Source organism: Vicugna pacos, chromosome X, assembly GCF_048564905.1.
Source record: "Vicugna pacos chromosome X, VicPac4, whole genome shotgun sequence".
Taxonomy (NCBI): Eukaryota; Metazoa; Chordata; class Mammalia; order Artiodactyla; family Camelidae; genus Vicugna; species Vicugna pacos.
The window spans coordinates 19,590,816-19,603,738 of NC_133023.1; the positions used below are offsets into that span (position 1 = coordinate 19,590,816).

General features: G+C 47.3%; 1 protein-coding gene across 3 annotated transcripts; it reads left to right on the forward strand.

Annotated features, from left to right (window-relative positions):
- Window positions 1-3,819: 3,819 nt before the first annotated feature.
- LOC102545430 (melanoma-associated antigen B1-like) lies at window positions 3,820-7,796 on the forward strand. Of its 3 annotated transcripts, none has more exons than XM_072956348.1 (2): window positions 3,820-3,905; window positions 6,189-7,796. In XM_072956348.1, the coding sequence occupies exon 2, from the start codon at window positions 6,253-6,255 to the stop codon at window positions 7,288-7,290; it is 1,038 nt and encodes a 345-aa protein (XP_072812449.1). In that variant the 5' UTR covers window positions 3,820-3,905; window positions 6,189-6,252; the 3' UTR covers window positions 7,291-7,796. The 3 variants fall into 3 exon arrangements, with proteins under 3 accessions (XP_072812449.1, XP_072812451.1, XP_072812450.1); XM_072956350.1 differs by having other exon boundaries at window positions 3,869-3,953; XM_072956349.1 differs by having other exon boundaries at window positions 3,874-3,946.
- Window positions 7,797-12,923: the final 5,127 nt, after the last annotated feature.

Below are 12,923 nucleotides of genomic sequence, written 5' to 3' on the forward strand. Positions count from 1 at the left end.
CTCAAGCCTAGAGGTGGGAGTGCCTTCTTCAAGTTGCAAAGTATTGTTTTGCTCAAGTCTCCCCAGTTGGCTTCTCAGGTAACAAGTCTCCTGCACTAAATTCTCTGAGTTGTATATTTAGAGTGATTTCTGTTTCCTGTATAACAGTTGAATAATTATAGTTGACCAATTATATTGATTTATTTTTTCATGTGAAAGCCTCCTTTCATTCCTAAGAAAAACTTATTTCTGTCACATACGTATGTATACACATATACACACACACACACATACATATATTCAAAAGTCCTAACAGTATAATGGAGAGATTTATTCAACTCTCAAAAATTTCGAGCATTACACATAAAGCTCTACTATATTACCAGTGGGAAACAGCCCAAGTGGTACTTGGATATTATAGCTTTAAATAGATTTATCAGAAAAATAAATATTTAAAACATCCAAATGATTCAAGAGCTATAGAAACAATAGCACATTACATCCAAATAATTAGAAGGTGGAAAATAATGAAGATAAATGCAGAAATGATGAATTAGAAGAAAGTAGAGCCAACTAATGAAAGCCTGTTCTTTGAAAATATTTTTATAGCACTTTCTGTAGGTATTATCAATTTCATAAGGAAAAAGCAGAAATAAGTGAATAAAATAGTTCAATAAAATTCTACAAAATAGACCCAGAAGAGATTTAAAGACCTTAATAGAACACTATAAATATTTTTACCCTTACATCAGGATAACAAATGTTAGATAAAGAAAGAATTCTACCTAGAGAATGTTTTAGCTAATAAACACAAAGGAGTGTGAGAATGACCATGCTGCAGTCCTTCATGGATTAATGGCTGAGGGTGACAATCCTCAATGACTGGCAACATCACCATGAAGGAGATGACAGACATATGTATTTTCTAATGGAAGTGCACAGTCACCTTTGGAGTAGTGTTACCAATAAATGAACAAACCAATGAATAAAACTTTATCTTCAAGCTTCTCCCTATTACTATTGAGGATTGTTGATGTTGAGCACCGGGTATATTGGGTTCATTATTCTATTGTCTGTACTGTTGTATGTTTGAGAACTTCAACGATAACATGATTTTATTGTAAATAGTATGCTTTTAAATTAAAAAATCCAACTGAAATGGAAGATTTTTTAGCAAAATACAAATGACTAAATAAGTCCATAAAGAAACAGAAAACTTAATCTAACAATACAAGCTAAAATTGCAGTTGAAACCCAAAGTACCCTCATAATGTTCCTGGAGCAGCCAAATTTGGAGGCTCCTTACACCAAATGAAGGAGAAATGAATCAAAATTTTATATGAACTTTTCCAAACCATACAAAGGATGGAAAATGACTCATCCACTCTAATGGGCTAGCTCTGCTTGATACAAAGACCAGGTAAGGATACCCTGAAAAAAGACACTTAAGTCAAGCTCACTCATATAGAGACAAATATCTTAAATAACTTTATGGCATATGCAATGTAGTGGTGAATTAATAAAGAAACAGTCTGTGTCAAAGAAATGCAAAAACAATATCACATTACAAAAAATGAATCAGAATTCACTATACTAACAGATAATAGAGAAAAATCGTTTGATCATATGCAGGGGTAAAGAAAATGCTTTGATAAAAATTCAACATAAATTCATGGTAACAGCTTTTTGCAAACTTGTAAGAATTGAATTTCCATATCATAAAATCATCAGCAAATATACATAAATGTGTCATTTTAGAAGCATTCCTAATAAAGTCTGCAAAAACACACAGAGGTATGGTACCACAAACCTGTATGGAATGTATAGCAGAACACAGACATGCACAAGACTAATAAAATAAATAAAAAAACAGATAATGACAGTACTGACATAATCTTATAATTAAAATATCTAAAATAATAGGCAAACACAATATTCAAATACATAAGGAACATCAAAAAGCTAGTATATAGAAAATCACTATAGCTAAATCAGAAGCCTGATCACACAAAATTGACAACTAATTAGACCACATGAAGGACAACCCCATTCACAACATCAACAATATCTAAAACGCACCTAAAACAAAATCTTACAGAACTGTACAAGATCTTTATGGTAGAGAAGAAAAGTCCCAAATAGAGATGTGTAACATGTTTATTCAAGAGAACAGAATATTACAAAGATGTCAATTTTCCTTAAATAACTTAGTTTTAGTACCTTACCTGTAGCTTCCAAGATGACAACCAAACTCGGGCTGCCCCAAATCAACCCTGGAAAACCTAAAGAAGGAATGAACAAAATGATTTCAACAATAACAGTAAAATAATAATGAAAAATCCCTGAGAGTACTAGGTCTGTACTGAACTAGTGCTTGTGTGAGGGCAGTTGAGGGCAGTTGAGGGCATGCCATGAAATTGAGACAGGTCTACGGAAGACAGGGTCAGTTGGAGCAAAGGTTTTAAATTTTTACCCTTGTTTCTTCCACTGTGCCCTAGGCCAGTGAATTTCTACTCCTGAACTATGGGGTAATATCAGGACAGCACTAAAGTTTGGTTGGCTGAGGCAATATGAGTCCAGATGTTGTCTGAATAAAGACATAAAACGTCTTTTGTTGGTGAGGACTGGGCTTTTCTTTACGGTCATCTTAATAGACTATAAGGCATGAAAGAAAATAGAATAATAAGGACACTTGAGATCTACTCTTTTAGCAAATTTCACGCAAATAATATATTATTACTAACTGCAGCCAACATGCTCTACAGTAGGTTCCCAGAACTTATTGATCTTATAACTGATCAATATCTTCCCAATTCTCTCAGCTCAGCCTCTAGTAACCACGATTCTACTCTCTGTTGCTATGAGTTAAAACTTTTTTTTAAGACCACATATAAGTGAGATCATGTAATATTTGTCTTTCTGTGTCTAGCTTGTTTCACTTAGCATAATATATTCCTAGGTTCATTCATGCCATTGAAAATTTAAGGATTTTTCACCACACACACAAAAACAGTAACTAAGGGAAGTGATATGTTAAATAGTTTGATTGTGGCAATCATTTCACAATGTATGCATATATCAAAACATAACATTGTATTCTACATACAGAACTATTTTCATTTACCAGAATATAATAAAAATTGAAAGAGAAGAGCAAGTATCACAGCAATTGCACATAAGGACAAAACTTCATTCCAGAAACTTTGATTAAAGATACTTATATCAGTCAAGAGAGGACCAGAAAGAGGAGTAAGGATAAGGAGCTCACACTTTCTCCATGGTGTTCCTAAGGACCAGGGTAGGGGAGAAGACTGAAGTTAGAAAAGGGAGGAATTTCAGGACTGCTAGAATTCAATATAAGTTCCCTAAAATGAACACTGAAACCCACAGGATTCTCACCTCTTACAGCCATCTCTGGGAAGCTTCAAGCAGCACTGGCCAGATGAGATGTACCTGCACTTCACACCAGGAGGCTCAGGGAGCTGATGTCTTTCATGTTGAGGCCTTGGCCTCGAGTCGGCAGATGGGAGGTAGACCAGCACCTGCTGGCAATCAAGGGACGATCCTGAGAGAGGACTGAGAGGAGCACCCACCAGAAAGAGGGGCCCAGAGAGCTCCCGACTGTCAGTCTTGAAGGCCCCAGACATGGCTGCTAGGCTCAGGCCCCAGACACTTCCTGCTGGGGTACCCGAGGGAAGTGAGAGGCATGGTCTGCGCCCAGCGGACTCAGCTCAGCAGAGGGAGAAGCCCCAGGACCCGCTGAGAGCCCACGGAAGGTGCACGTGCTCCTCGACCCGCCGGCTCTCCCCTGGAACCCCGCCCCTGCTGTCCTCCCAGAGGCCCGGATGTGCGTGACCAGAAGCCAAAGCGACGTCCCTGTCACCACACTCAGGGCCTGACGCCATTCCTGAGAGCTGCCGCCCAGGGTGAGCAGAGGGAGGAGCCCCGCGTCCTGTCAGGTGTCCAGGTGTGAGGTATCCTGAGTTACGAGGCGGGGACACGGCCCCGACACCCTGGACCCCTTTGCCCCCCAGAAGAGGCGGCCCCTCAGGCCGTGCCCTCCCGCCCCTGCTCTGGGCCCCGGAGGACCCCGCGTGGCTGTTAGGCCCAGAGTCCCCTCACTTCCCCGCGGGGTGCCGGGGAGGAGGCCTTGGTCCCAGGCTGGTGGAGCCCGGCTCAGCTCAGTAGACGGGGAGCCCCAGGCCCTCCAGAGTGAAGGAGAGACCCTGCGGGAGCACCGCGGGGACCCCACACCCGCGAGCGGGGGCCGCAGACCGTGCTCCTGACAGCGGCCTGGGGGTCGGGGCAGGGCTGAGGGCTGAGGGCTGAGGCCGGGCGCCCTCACCTCGTGCCCGCTCCTGACAGCGGCCTGGGGGTCGGGGCAGGGCTGAGGGCTGAGGGCTGAGGCCGGGCGCCCTCACCTCGTGCCCGCTCCTGACAGCGGCCTGGGGGTCGGGGCAGGGCTGAGGGCTGAGGGCTGAGGCCGGGCGCCCTCACCTCGTGCCCGCTCCTGACAGCGGCCTGGGGGTCGGGGCAGGGCTGAGGGCTGAGGGCTGAGGCCGGGCGCCCTCACCTCGTGCCCGCTCCTGACAGCGGCCTGGGGGTCGGGGCAGGGCTGAGGGCTGAGGGCTGAGGCCGGGCGCCCTCACCTCGTGCCCGCTCCTGACAGCGGCCTGGGGGTCGGGGCAGGGCTGAGGGCTGAGGGCTGAGGCCGGGCGCCCTCACCTCGTGCCCGCTCCTGACAGCGGCCTGGGGGTCGGGGCAGGGCTGAGGGCTGAGGGCTGAGGCCGGGCGCCCTCACCTCGTGCCCGCTCCTGACAGCGGCCTGGGGGTCGGGGCAGGGCTGAGGGCTGAGGCCGGGCGCCCTCACCTCGTGCCCGCTCCTGACAGCGGCCTGGGGGTCGGGGCAGGGCTGAGGGCTGAGGCCGGGCGCCCTCACCTCGTGCCCGCTCCTGACAGCGGCCTGGGGGTCGGGGCAGGGCTGAGGGCTGAGGCCGGGCGCCCTCACCTCGTGCCCGCTCCTGACAGCGGCCTGGGGGTCGGGGCAGGGCTGAGGGCTGAGGGCTGAGGCCGGGCGCCCTCACCTCGTGCCCGCTCCTGACAGCGGCCTGGGGGTCGGGGCAGGGCTGAGGGCTGAGGGCTGAGGCCGGGCGCCCTCACCTCGTGCTCGGAGAGGCGGGAGGCGGGAGGCGGGGCCTGGTCTGAGGGGCTGGCGGCCTGGCAGCACGGGGTGGGGGGGATTTTCTGGGCCTGGGGAGACTCAGGGTGAGTCCCGCAGGCCTGTGAGACCACCCTCCCCGTAACAAGGGCCCCTCGGATCCCTCCCCGACGCCAGCCACTTCCTGTCAGCCAAACACTGAGAAGTGAGGCTACTGTCTGCGAGGGGAGGGGCTCGAGTGACGCACGGTGTGGAGGGGGGAGTGTCAGCCACAGGGCCTCGACCTGTCTGCTGCAGGCTGCAGGCTGCAGGCTGCAGGCTGGGTCACACTCTGGCCGCTGGGGCTCCGCAGTCACCCTCCCTTCCCCCAGATGAGTCTCCAGGAGGTGCTGCCATTGGTGGGAGTGGACAGCCCTCAGGCCAGAGAGAGCAGCTCCAGGCTGCACCAGCGGTCCAGGGAGGACCCCCAGTGAGGACTAGGCCAGTCCCCCACCCTGAAGAGAAGGGACCAGAGAATGTGGCCTGTCCCCTCCTGTCAACCCTTAAAAGCCCAGGAAAGGACTGTCAGGCTGACACTTCCATCGTTTCCTCTCTCAAGTCTAAGGGAGGTTAGACCTCTGTTCTGAAGGGGCAGCCACCGGACAGCGGAAGGAAGGGTCGCGGGCCCTTCAGTGGTGGGCTGGGTGCTCCCCCTTGTCCTCCTCGTGGCTAACATGGGAGATGGTAGAGTCAGCTTGAGAGCAGCAGAGGGGAGGGGGTGGAGTCTTGCCAACAGTTGTCATCCTGACTCTGAATGTGACCGAGAGGAACTACCTCCCCTGCCAGCCCCCACTGTCACCCCAGTAAGGCCCAGGCAGGGCTGTCTGGCTGCGGCCCAAGCCTCAGTCTGACGTCGTCCACAGCGTCCTCAGGGCACAGGCTGACCAGGAGAAGGCAGCCCTGCGGGTCCTGGAGCGGTGCCCTCAAGGACCCTGCAGAGGCGGCCTTGGTGAGAGCCAGGGAGGAATCTCCCTGCTGAGGGTGCTCAGGCATCTCCCTGTCCCTCCTCCAGGTGTCCTCCTCGCCTGCTTCCCTGCCCGCAGTCCTGCCTGCTGCTGTCCCTGACCTGTGTCATCATGCCTCGGGGGCAGAAGAGCAAGCGCCGTGCCCGCATGAAGCGCTACCAGGCCCGGTTGGAGACCCAGAATCTCCAGGGTGCACGGGCCACTGAAGCTGCCGCAGCAGAGGAGGAGACCCCCTCCTCCCCCCCTTCTGTTTCTCAGGGTTCTCCCCCGAGCTCCCCTGCTGCTGGCACTAGCCAGCAGCCTGAGGGAGCCGTGGCCCCCGGCTCTCCCGAGGCGGGGGGTGCGTGCTCGGGGTCTGAGCAAGGTGCCCAGAGCCAAGAGGAGAGGGCCAGCGCCTCCCAGGCAGCATGCTCCGCTCAGAGCTCTCTCAGAGATCCTCTGACCAGGAAGGCGTGCGAGTTGGTGCCGTTCCTGCTGGAGAAGTACAAGACCAATGAGCCCATCACGCAGACAGCCCTGCTGAAGATCGTCAAGAAGAAGTACAAGGAGCACTTCCCCGAGATCCTCAGGAGAGTCTCTGAGCGCTTGGAGCTGGTCTTTGGCCTGGAGCTGAAGGAGGTCGACCCCAGCAGTCACTCCTATGCCCTGGTCTGCAAGCTGGGCCTCCCCAGCGACGAAAATCTGAGTGGTGATAGGGGGCTGCCCAAGTCTGGTCTGCTGATGACGCTCCTGGGCGTGATCTTCCTGAAGGGCAACCGTGCCACCGAGGAGGAGGTCTGGGAGTTCCTCGGTGCGTTGGGGGTCCACCCTGGGGAGAGTCACTTGATCTTTGGGGAGCCCAGGAGGCTCATCACCAAAGATCTGGTGCAGCAGAAGTACCTCGAGTACCGCCAGGTGCCCGACAGCGATCCTCCCCGCTATGAGTTCCTGTGGGGCCCGAAGGCCCACGCTGAAACCACCAAGATGAAAGTGCTGGAGGTTCTGGCCAAGATCAATCGTACGGTCCCCAGGGCCTTCCCCAAGCTGTATGAGGAGGCTCTGAAAGATGAGCAGGAGAGAGCTGAGGTGACAGCTGCGGTCAGTGCTGCAGCGCGTCCCAAGGCCCGTGCATGTTCCAAGGCCAAGTCCTGCAGCTCCTCCCAGGTCTAGGGAAGCCGGGGCAGCTTGTTCACTTTGTGTTTAAGAGATCAGCCAAGCATCTAAGTAGTGCATGGTAGTACGGGTCCAGGGGACAAAGTACAGACCTTACTTGTCTCCTGTTCTAAACTAGTAACTTCTATATGTTATTTATTTATTTAGGTTAATTCAGATGTTTTTTCCTTGTAATAGATAGTTTATTTTGCTTCAGAATATGCACTCATGAGTGATATTGCACTCATATTTATTGTTGTTTAAAGAGTTTGAAAGTTACAGTTTTGCTGTATGTAAAAGAAATTCACCAATCATCTGTGTTTTTTTTTATGATCCAGAAGTAGATAATATGCCACTGCAATAGATATTTTCCTGGAAATGTGAGAGGAGACCACAGAAAATACTTAGAAACATAAAACAGAGAATAAATAGTTAACGTAAAAGATATTTAATTCATGGTTTGCCTTATTTCTTTTAAACTTTCTTTCTGTAAAAATAAATGATATTTTGACTTATATAGCTTATTTAAGAATGTTTGCTTCTTTTCTTCTAGTGCACTGTATATTCTCTGCTATCCACTGAGTTGAAAATAAACTCTGATGGGAGGGTGGTATTTTCAGGGTTCATAATAATCATATCATAACTGCCATTCATTAAAGACCCATTATTTCTTAATCGGTATGCCACTGCTTTATATGTAGTATACACATTCTATATTCCTGCAGGGTAAGATTTAGCAGACCCCCTTTATAGATGAGTAACTTGCAAATATCTCGAGTTCACAAGACTGTTTAAGTGACCTCAACAGGAGTAGACCCAGTCTGGATTAGTCTAGAATACACACTGTTCCAATTCTCCCAGCCAAAGCCAGATGTTATGTCTTTTCATTCATTTTTCTTCTCACCACTCCAAAATGTATCTCATGGGATAAAAGGGGCCCTGTTTCCAAAGCACTGTTTTGGAATGTAGTAATAGTAATGTTGAATAAGTAAATGGTACGGGTAAAAAGAATAATAATAATAGAGCTACAGTCATCAAGACAGCATGGTATTGGTACAAAAACAGACATATAGACCAATGGAACAGAATAGAGAGCCCAGAAATGAACCCACAAACTTTTGGTCAACTCATCTTCGACAAAGGAGGCAAGAATATACAATGGAATAAAGACAGTCTCTTCAGCAAATGGTGTTGGGAAAACTGGACAGCAGCATGTAAAACAATGAAGCTAGAACACACCCTTACACCATATACAAAAATCAACTCAAAATGGATCAAAGACTTAAACATAAGACAAGATACAATAAACCTCCTAGAGGAAAACATGGGCAAAACATTATCTGACATACATTTCAAAAATTTTCTCCTAGAAGAAATAAAAGCAAGAATAAACAAATGGGACCTAATGAAACTTACAAGCTTCTGCACAGCAAAGGAAACCAGAAGTAAAACAAGAAGACAACCTACGGAATGGGAGAAAATTTTTGCAAATGAAACTGACAAAGGCTTGATCTCCAGAATATATAAGCAGCTCATACGACTCAATAAGAAAAAAATAAACAACCCAATCCAAAAATGGGCAGAAGACCTAAACAAGGAAGTCTCCAAGGAAGACATACAAATGATCAAAAGGCACATGAAAAAATGCTCAATATCACTAATTATCAGAGAAATGCAAATCAAAACTACAATGAGGTATCACCTCACACCAGTCAGTATGGCCATCATTCAAAAATCCACAAATGACAAATGCTGGAGAAGCTGTGGAGAAAGGGGAACCCTCCTACACTGCTGGTGGGAATGCAGTTTGGTGCAGCCACTGTGGAAAACAGTGTGGAGATTCCTCAAAAGACTAGGAATAGACTTACCATATGACCCAGGAATCCCACTCCTGGGCTTGTATCCAGAAGGAACCCAACTTCAGGATGACACCTGCACCCCAATGTTCATAGCAGCACTATTTATAATAGCCAAAACATGGAAACAGCCTAAATGTCCATCAACAGGTGACTGGATAAAGAAGAGGTGGTATATTTATACAATGCAACACTACTCAGCCATAAAAACCGACAACATAATGCCATTTGTAGCAACATGGATGCTCCTAGAAAATGTCATTCTAAGTGAAGTAAGCCAGAAAGAGAAAGAAAAATACCATATGAAATCGCTCATATGTGGAATCTAAAAAACAAAAACAAACAAACAAACAAAAACAAAGCGTAAATACAGGACAGAAATAGACTCATAGATAGAGAATACAGACTTGTGGTTGCCGGGGGTTGGAGAGTGGGAAGGGATAGACTGGGATTTCAAAATTGTAGAATAGATAAACAAGATTATACTGTATAGCACAGGGAAATATACACAAAATGTTATGATAACTCACAGAGAAAAAAATGTGACAATGAGTGTGTATATGTCTATGAATGACTGAAAAATTGTGCTGAACATTGAATTTGACACAACATTGTAAAATGATTATAAATCAATAAAAAATGTTAAAAAAATAATAATATTCAGTGACAATGTGGTGCAATATCAGATAATCTAAAAAGATCAGCATCCCCTCATTTATTCTTCAAGGTTCTCAGGGACATAAAAGCCTTGGTTTAAGGGTTGCGACCTCAGATCAGTGGAGGGAGGAGTCCTAGCCTCTGACAATTATCAAGGTGAAGACCTTAGAACAGTAGGAGCCCCACAGAGTGTACCCTGCTTTCTGCCTTGTGTGGCCATAGGCAGAGCTGCCTGTCTGAGGTACTCCTTCTTTTCCTGGAGGGACAGGGATTCTCAGGGAGGTGAGTTCTTGGTTATGTGGCATCAACTCCAGTTCTGCCCAAATAGGAGATCCTAACAGGCCTTAATTGGATTTAAGGTGAGGATACTGGGTGCTGATGAGTGGACCCACATGACAAAGGGGACCACACAGAGGCCCCAGGCAAGGGGTAGCCAGGGAGTAGCTCCCTGGTGTCTCAGGAAGGTGGAAAGCCTGAGCCTGAGACTGGCAGACTTAGTAGAGAGTAGAGGGTGGAGTCCCATATGCTACCTGAAGTCAAGGTGAGAAACCTGAGCTAGGACTGAGGGGCCACTGACTCCAGAAGAGTGGGGTCTCATAAAATTCTCCTCAGAAGACCCCCAAGAGCCTTGGACGTGGATGGACAGATGTGGTCCATCCTGACTTCCAATTCAGAGTTTCCAAGAAGGTAATGGCTTTGGTCTGAGGAGAAGAGCCTCAGGTGAGTGGAAGGTGGAGTCCTAGTTCTTGTCAGGAGTCAAGCTGAGGACCTTGGATGAGGAACAAGAGGACTACTCAGCCCAAAACGGAGGAGAAGGCAGAGTCTCACCCTTGACGTCAGTCTAGGAGGCCCAGGACACAGCTTTCCAGCTGAGGGCCCCCTCTTTCCACTAGGGTAGTCTCAGAGAGGTGAGGGCCTCAGTCTAATGCGAGCAGCCTCATTCAGTAGAGTGGAAAACTAGTCCCTAATGAGAGTCAAGTTGATGACTCTAAATGAGGATAATAGGATCCCAACCAGAACAGAGTGGGCTACATAGAGCCCTGCCAGTGATATCTCCCCTTGGCAAATCCAGGAATGTTGGCATGATGAGACCCACTCATTTCCTTTCAGAGCATCTCAGGGAGATAAGGCACTGGTCTCAGGAGCCAACATCAGGTTAACACAGCGAGGAATTCCAGGTCATATCAAGACAAGCAGAAGACCCATGAGGACTGAAACCACTGAAATCATAAAAGTGAGGACACAACAGAGTCCCTCCCCTGCTGTCAGCCATGAGTGACCACAGGCAGTCACGCCCACATGAGGCAACCCTCACATCCTCCCAGGTGGTCTCAGGAAATTAATGGCTGTAGTATGAGAGGATAGGCCTCTTTAGGTCATGGGAAGGATCAGGGTGAAGACTCTGACTGACAACTGAGGGGAACAACCACAGCTTCAGCACATTCTCAGCCCCAGAAAGCCCCAGGCAGGGGACAGAAGAGTAAGCTCTGCACCTGTGACAAACGCCCTTAGTCTCAGGGATGCTCAAGCCACTGCAGCAGTGGCACCAGAAGAGTGCCCCCTCCTCCTCCTCTCCTGTTTTGCAGGGTACTCCCCAGAGGTCCCCTGTGGCTGGCACTCCCTAGAAGCCTCAGAGAGCCCCAGCCACCACCACTGCTTCTGTAGGGGTTTTGTGAACAAGATCTGACGAAGAGGCAAGATGAGGACAGGACAAGTACGTCCCTGGCAGCATCTTCCACTGAGCGCTAATACACAGATCATCTCACCAGGAAGGCGAGGATATTGGTACGGTTTCTGCTGCACATCTATAAAATGAAACACCCATTACAAAAGCAGATATGCTGACAATTGTCAAAAAAGGTATAAGGATCACTTCCCTGAGATCCTCAGGAGAAACTCTTGGGTGGATGGAGCTGATCTTTGACCTTGAATTTAAAAAGTGAACCTCAAGAGTCACTTAAATGCTCTTGTCAGTGAGCTGTATCTTCCAGCAACGCAAGTCTGAGTGGTAATAGGGGGCGGGGTATTCAAGTCAGTCTCCTGATGACGCTCCTGAGCATGATCTTCTTGAAGGGCAACTGCACCAAGAAGAGAAAATCTGAGAGATTTTTTCTCTTTTGCCTTCAATTTTCTTTTTTTTTTAAGTTGAGGTATGGTATAATAGACATACAACATTGTTAGTTTCAGGCATACAACATAACGATTCAATATTTGTGTGTGTGTGTGTGTGTGTGTGTGTGTATATATATATATATATGCACATAGCAAAATGATCACCACAGTAAGCCTAGTTAACATCTATCACTATATATAGTCACAAAAAAATTTTTTCTTATGATGAGGACTTTTCAGATCTATGTTCAGTGACTTTCAAATATGCAATACAGTATTATTAACTATGGTCACCATGTTGTACATTACATCCTGTGATTTTTATTTTATAACGGAATAGGATTGGGGTCTATGCTGGGAGAAAGACTCTTCATGAAGAGTCCAGGGGGTTCATCACGGAAGATTTGGTGAGGCAGAAGTACCTGGAGTAGCACCAGGTGCCCAACAGTGATCCTCCCCGCTATGAGCTCCTGTGGGGCCCGAGTGCCCATGCTGAAACCAGCAAGATGAAAGTCCTGGAGTTTTTTGGCCAAAGTCAATGATACCATCTCTAGTGCCTTCCATTTCATTTTGAAAAGACTCTTAGAGATGAGGAAGAGAGAGCCTGAGGAATAGATGCAGCCAGGTTTAGCACCAAGGCCAGCACACCTTCCACGGCCAATACTAGCAACTACTCCTGCATCAAGTGAAGTCTGAGGGACACTCTTCACCTCTTCAGTGAAGAATGTAGTTAATGTTTTAAGTAGTGGAGACCAAGATGGGACTGGAAGGAACACAGTGCATATTTCATTTGTGTTCTCTGTCTATATGAGTAACTTGTAGGTCTACTTTTTTTTTTGGTATTTTTCAAATATTGTTTCTTTTCATTTAAGGTTTATTTGACTTCAGAACCAAAGTTTATAAATGACATGGATCACATATTTATTACTGTTTTTCAGATACCAGTTAGAGTTTGATATTTTATGAAACCAATTTAGAAATCTTCCATCTTTTTTATGATCTAGAACAAGATAACACAGCAATGGA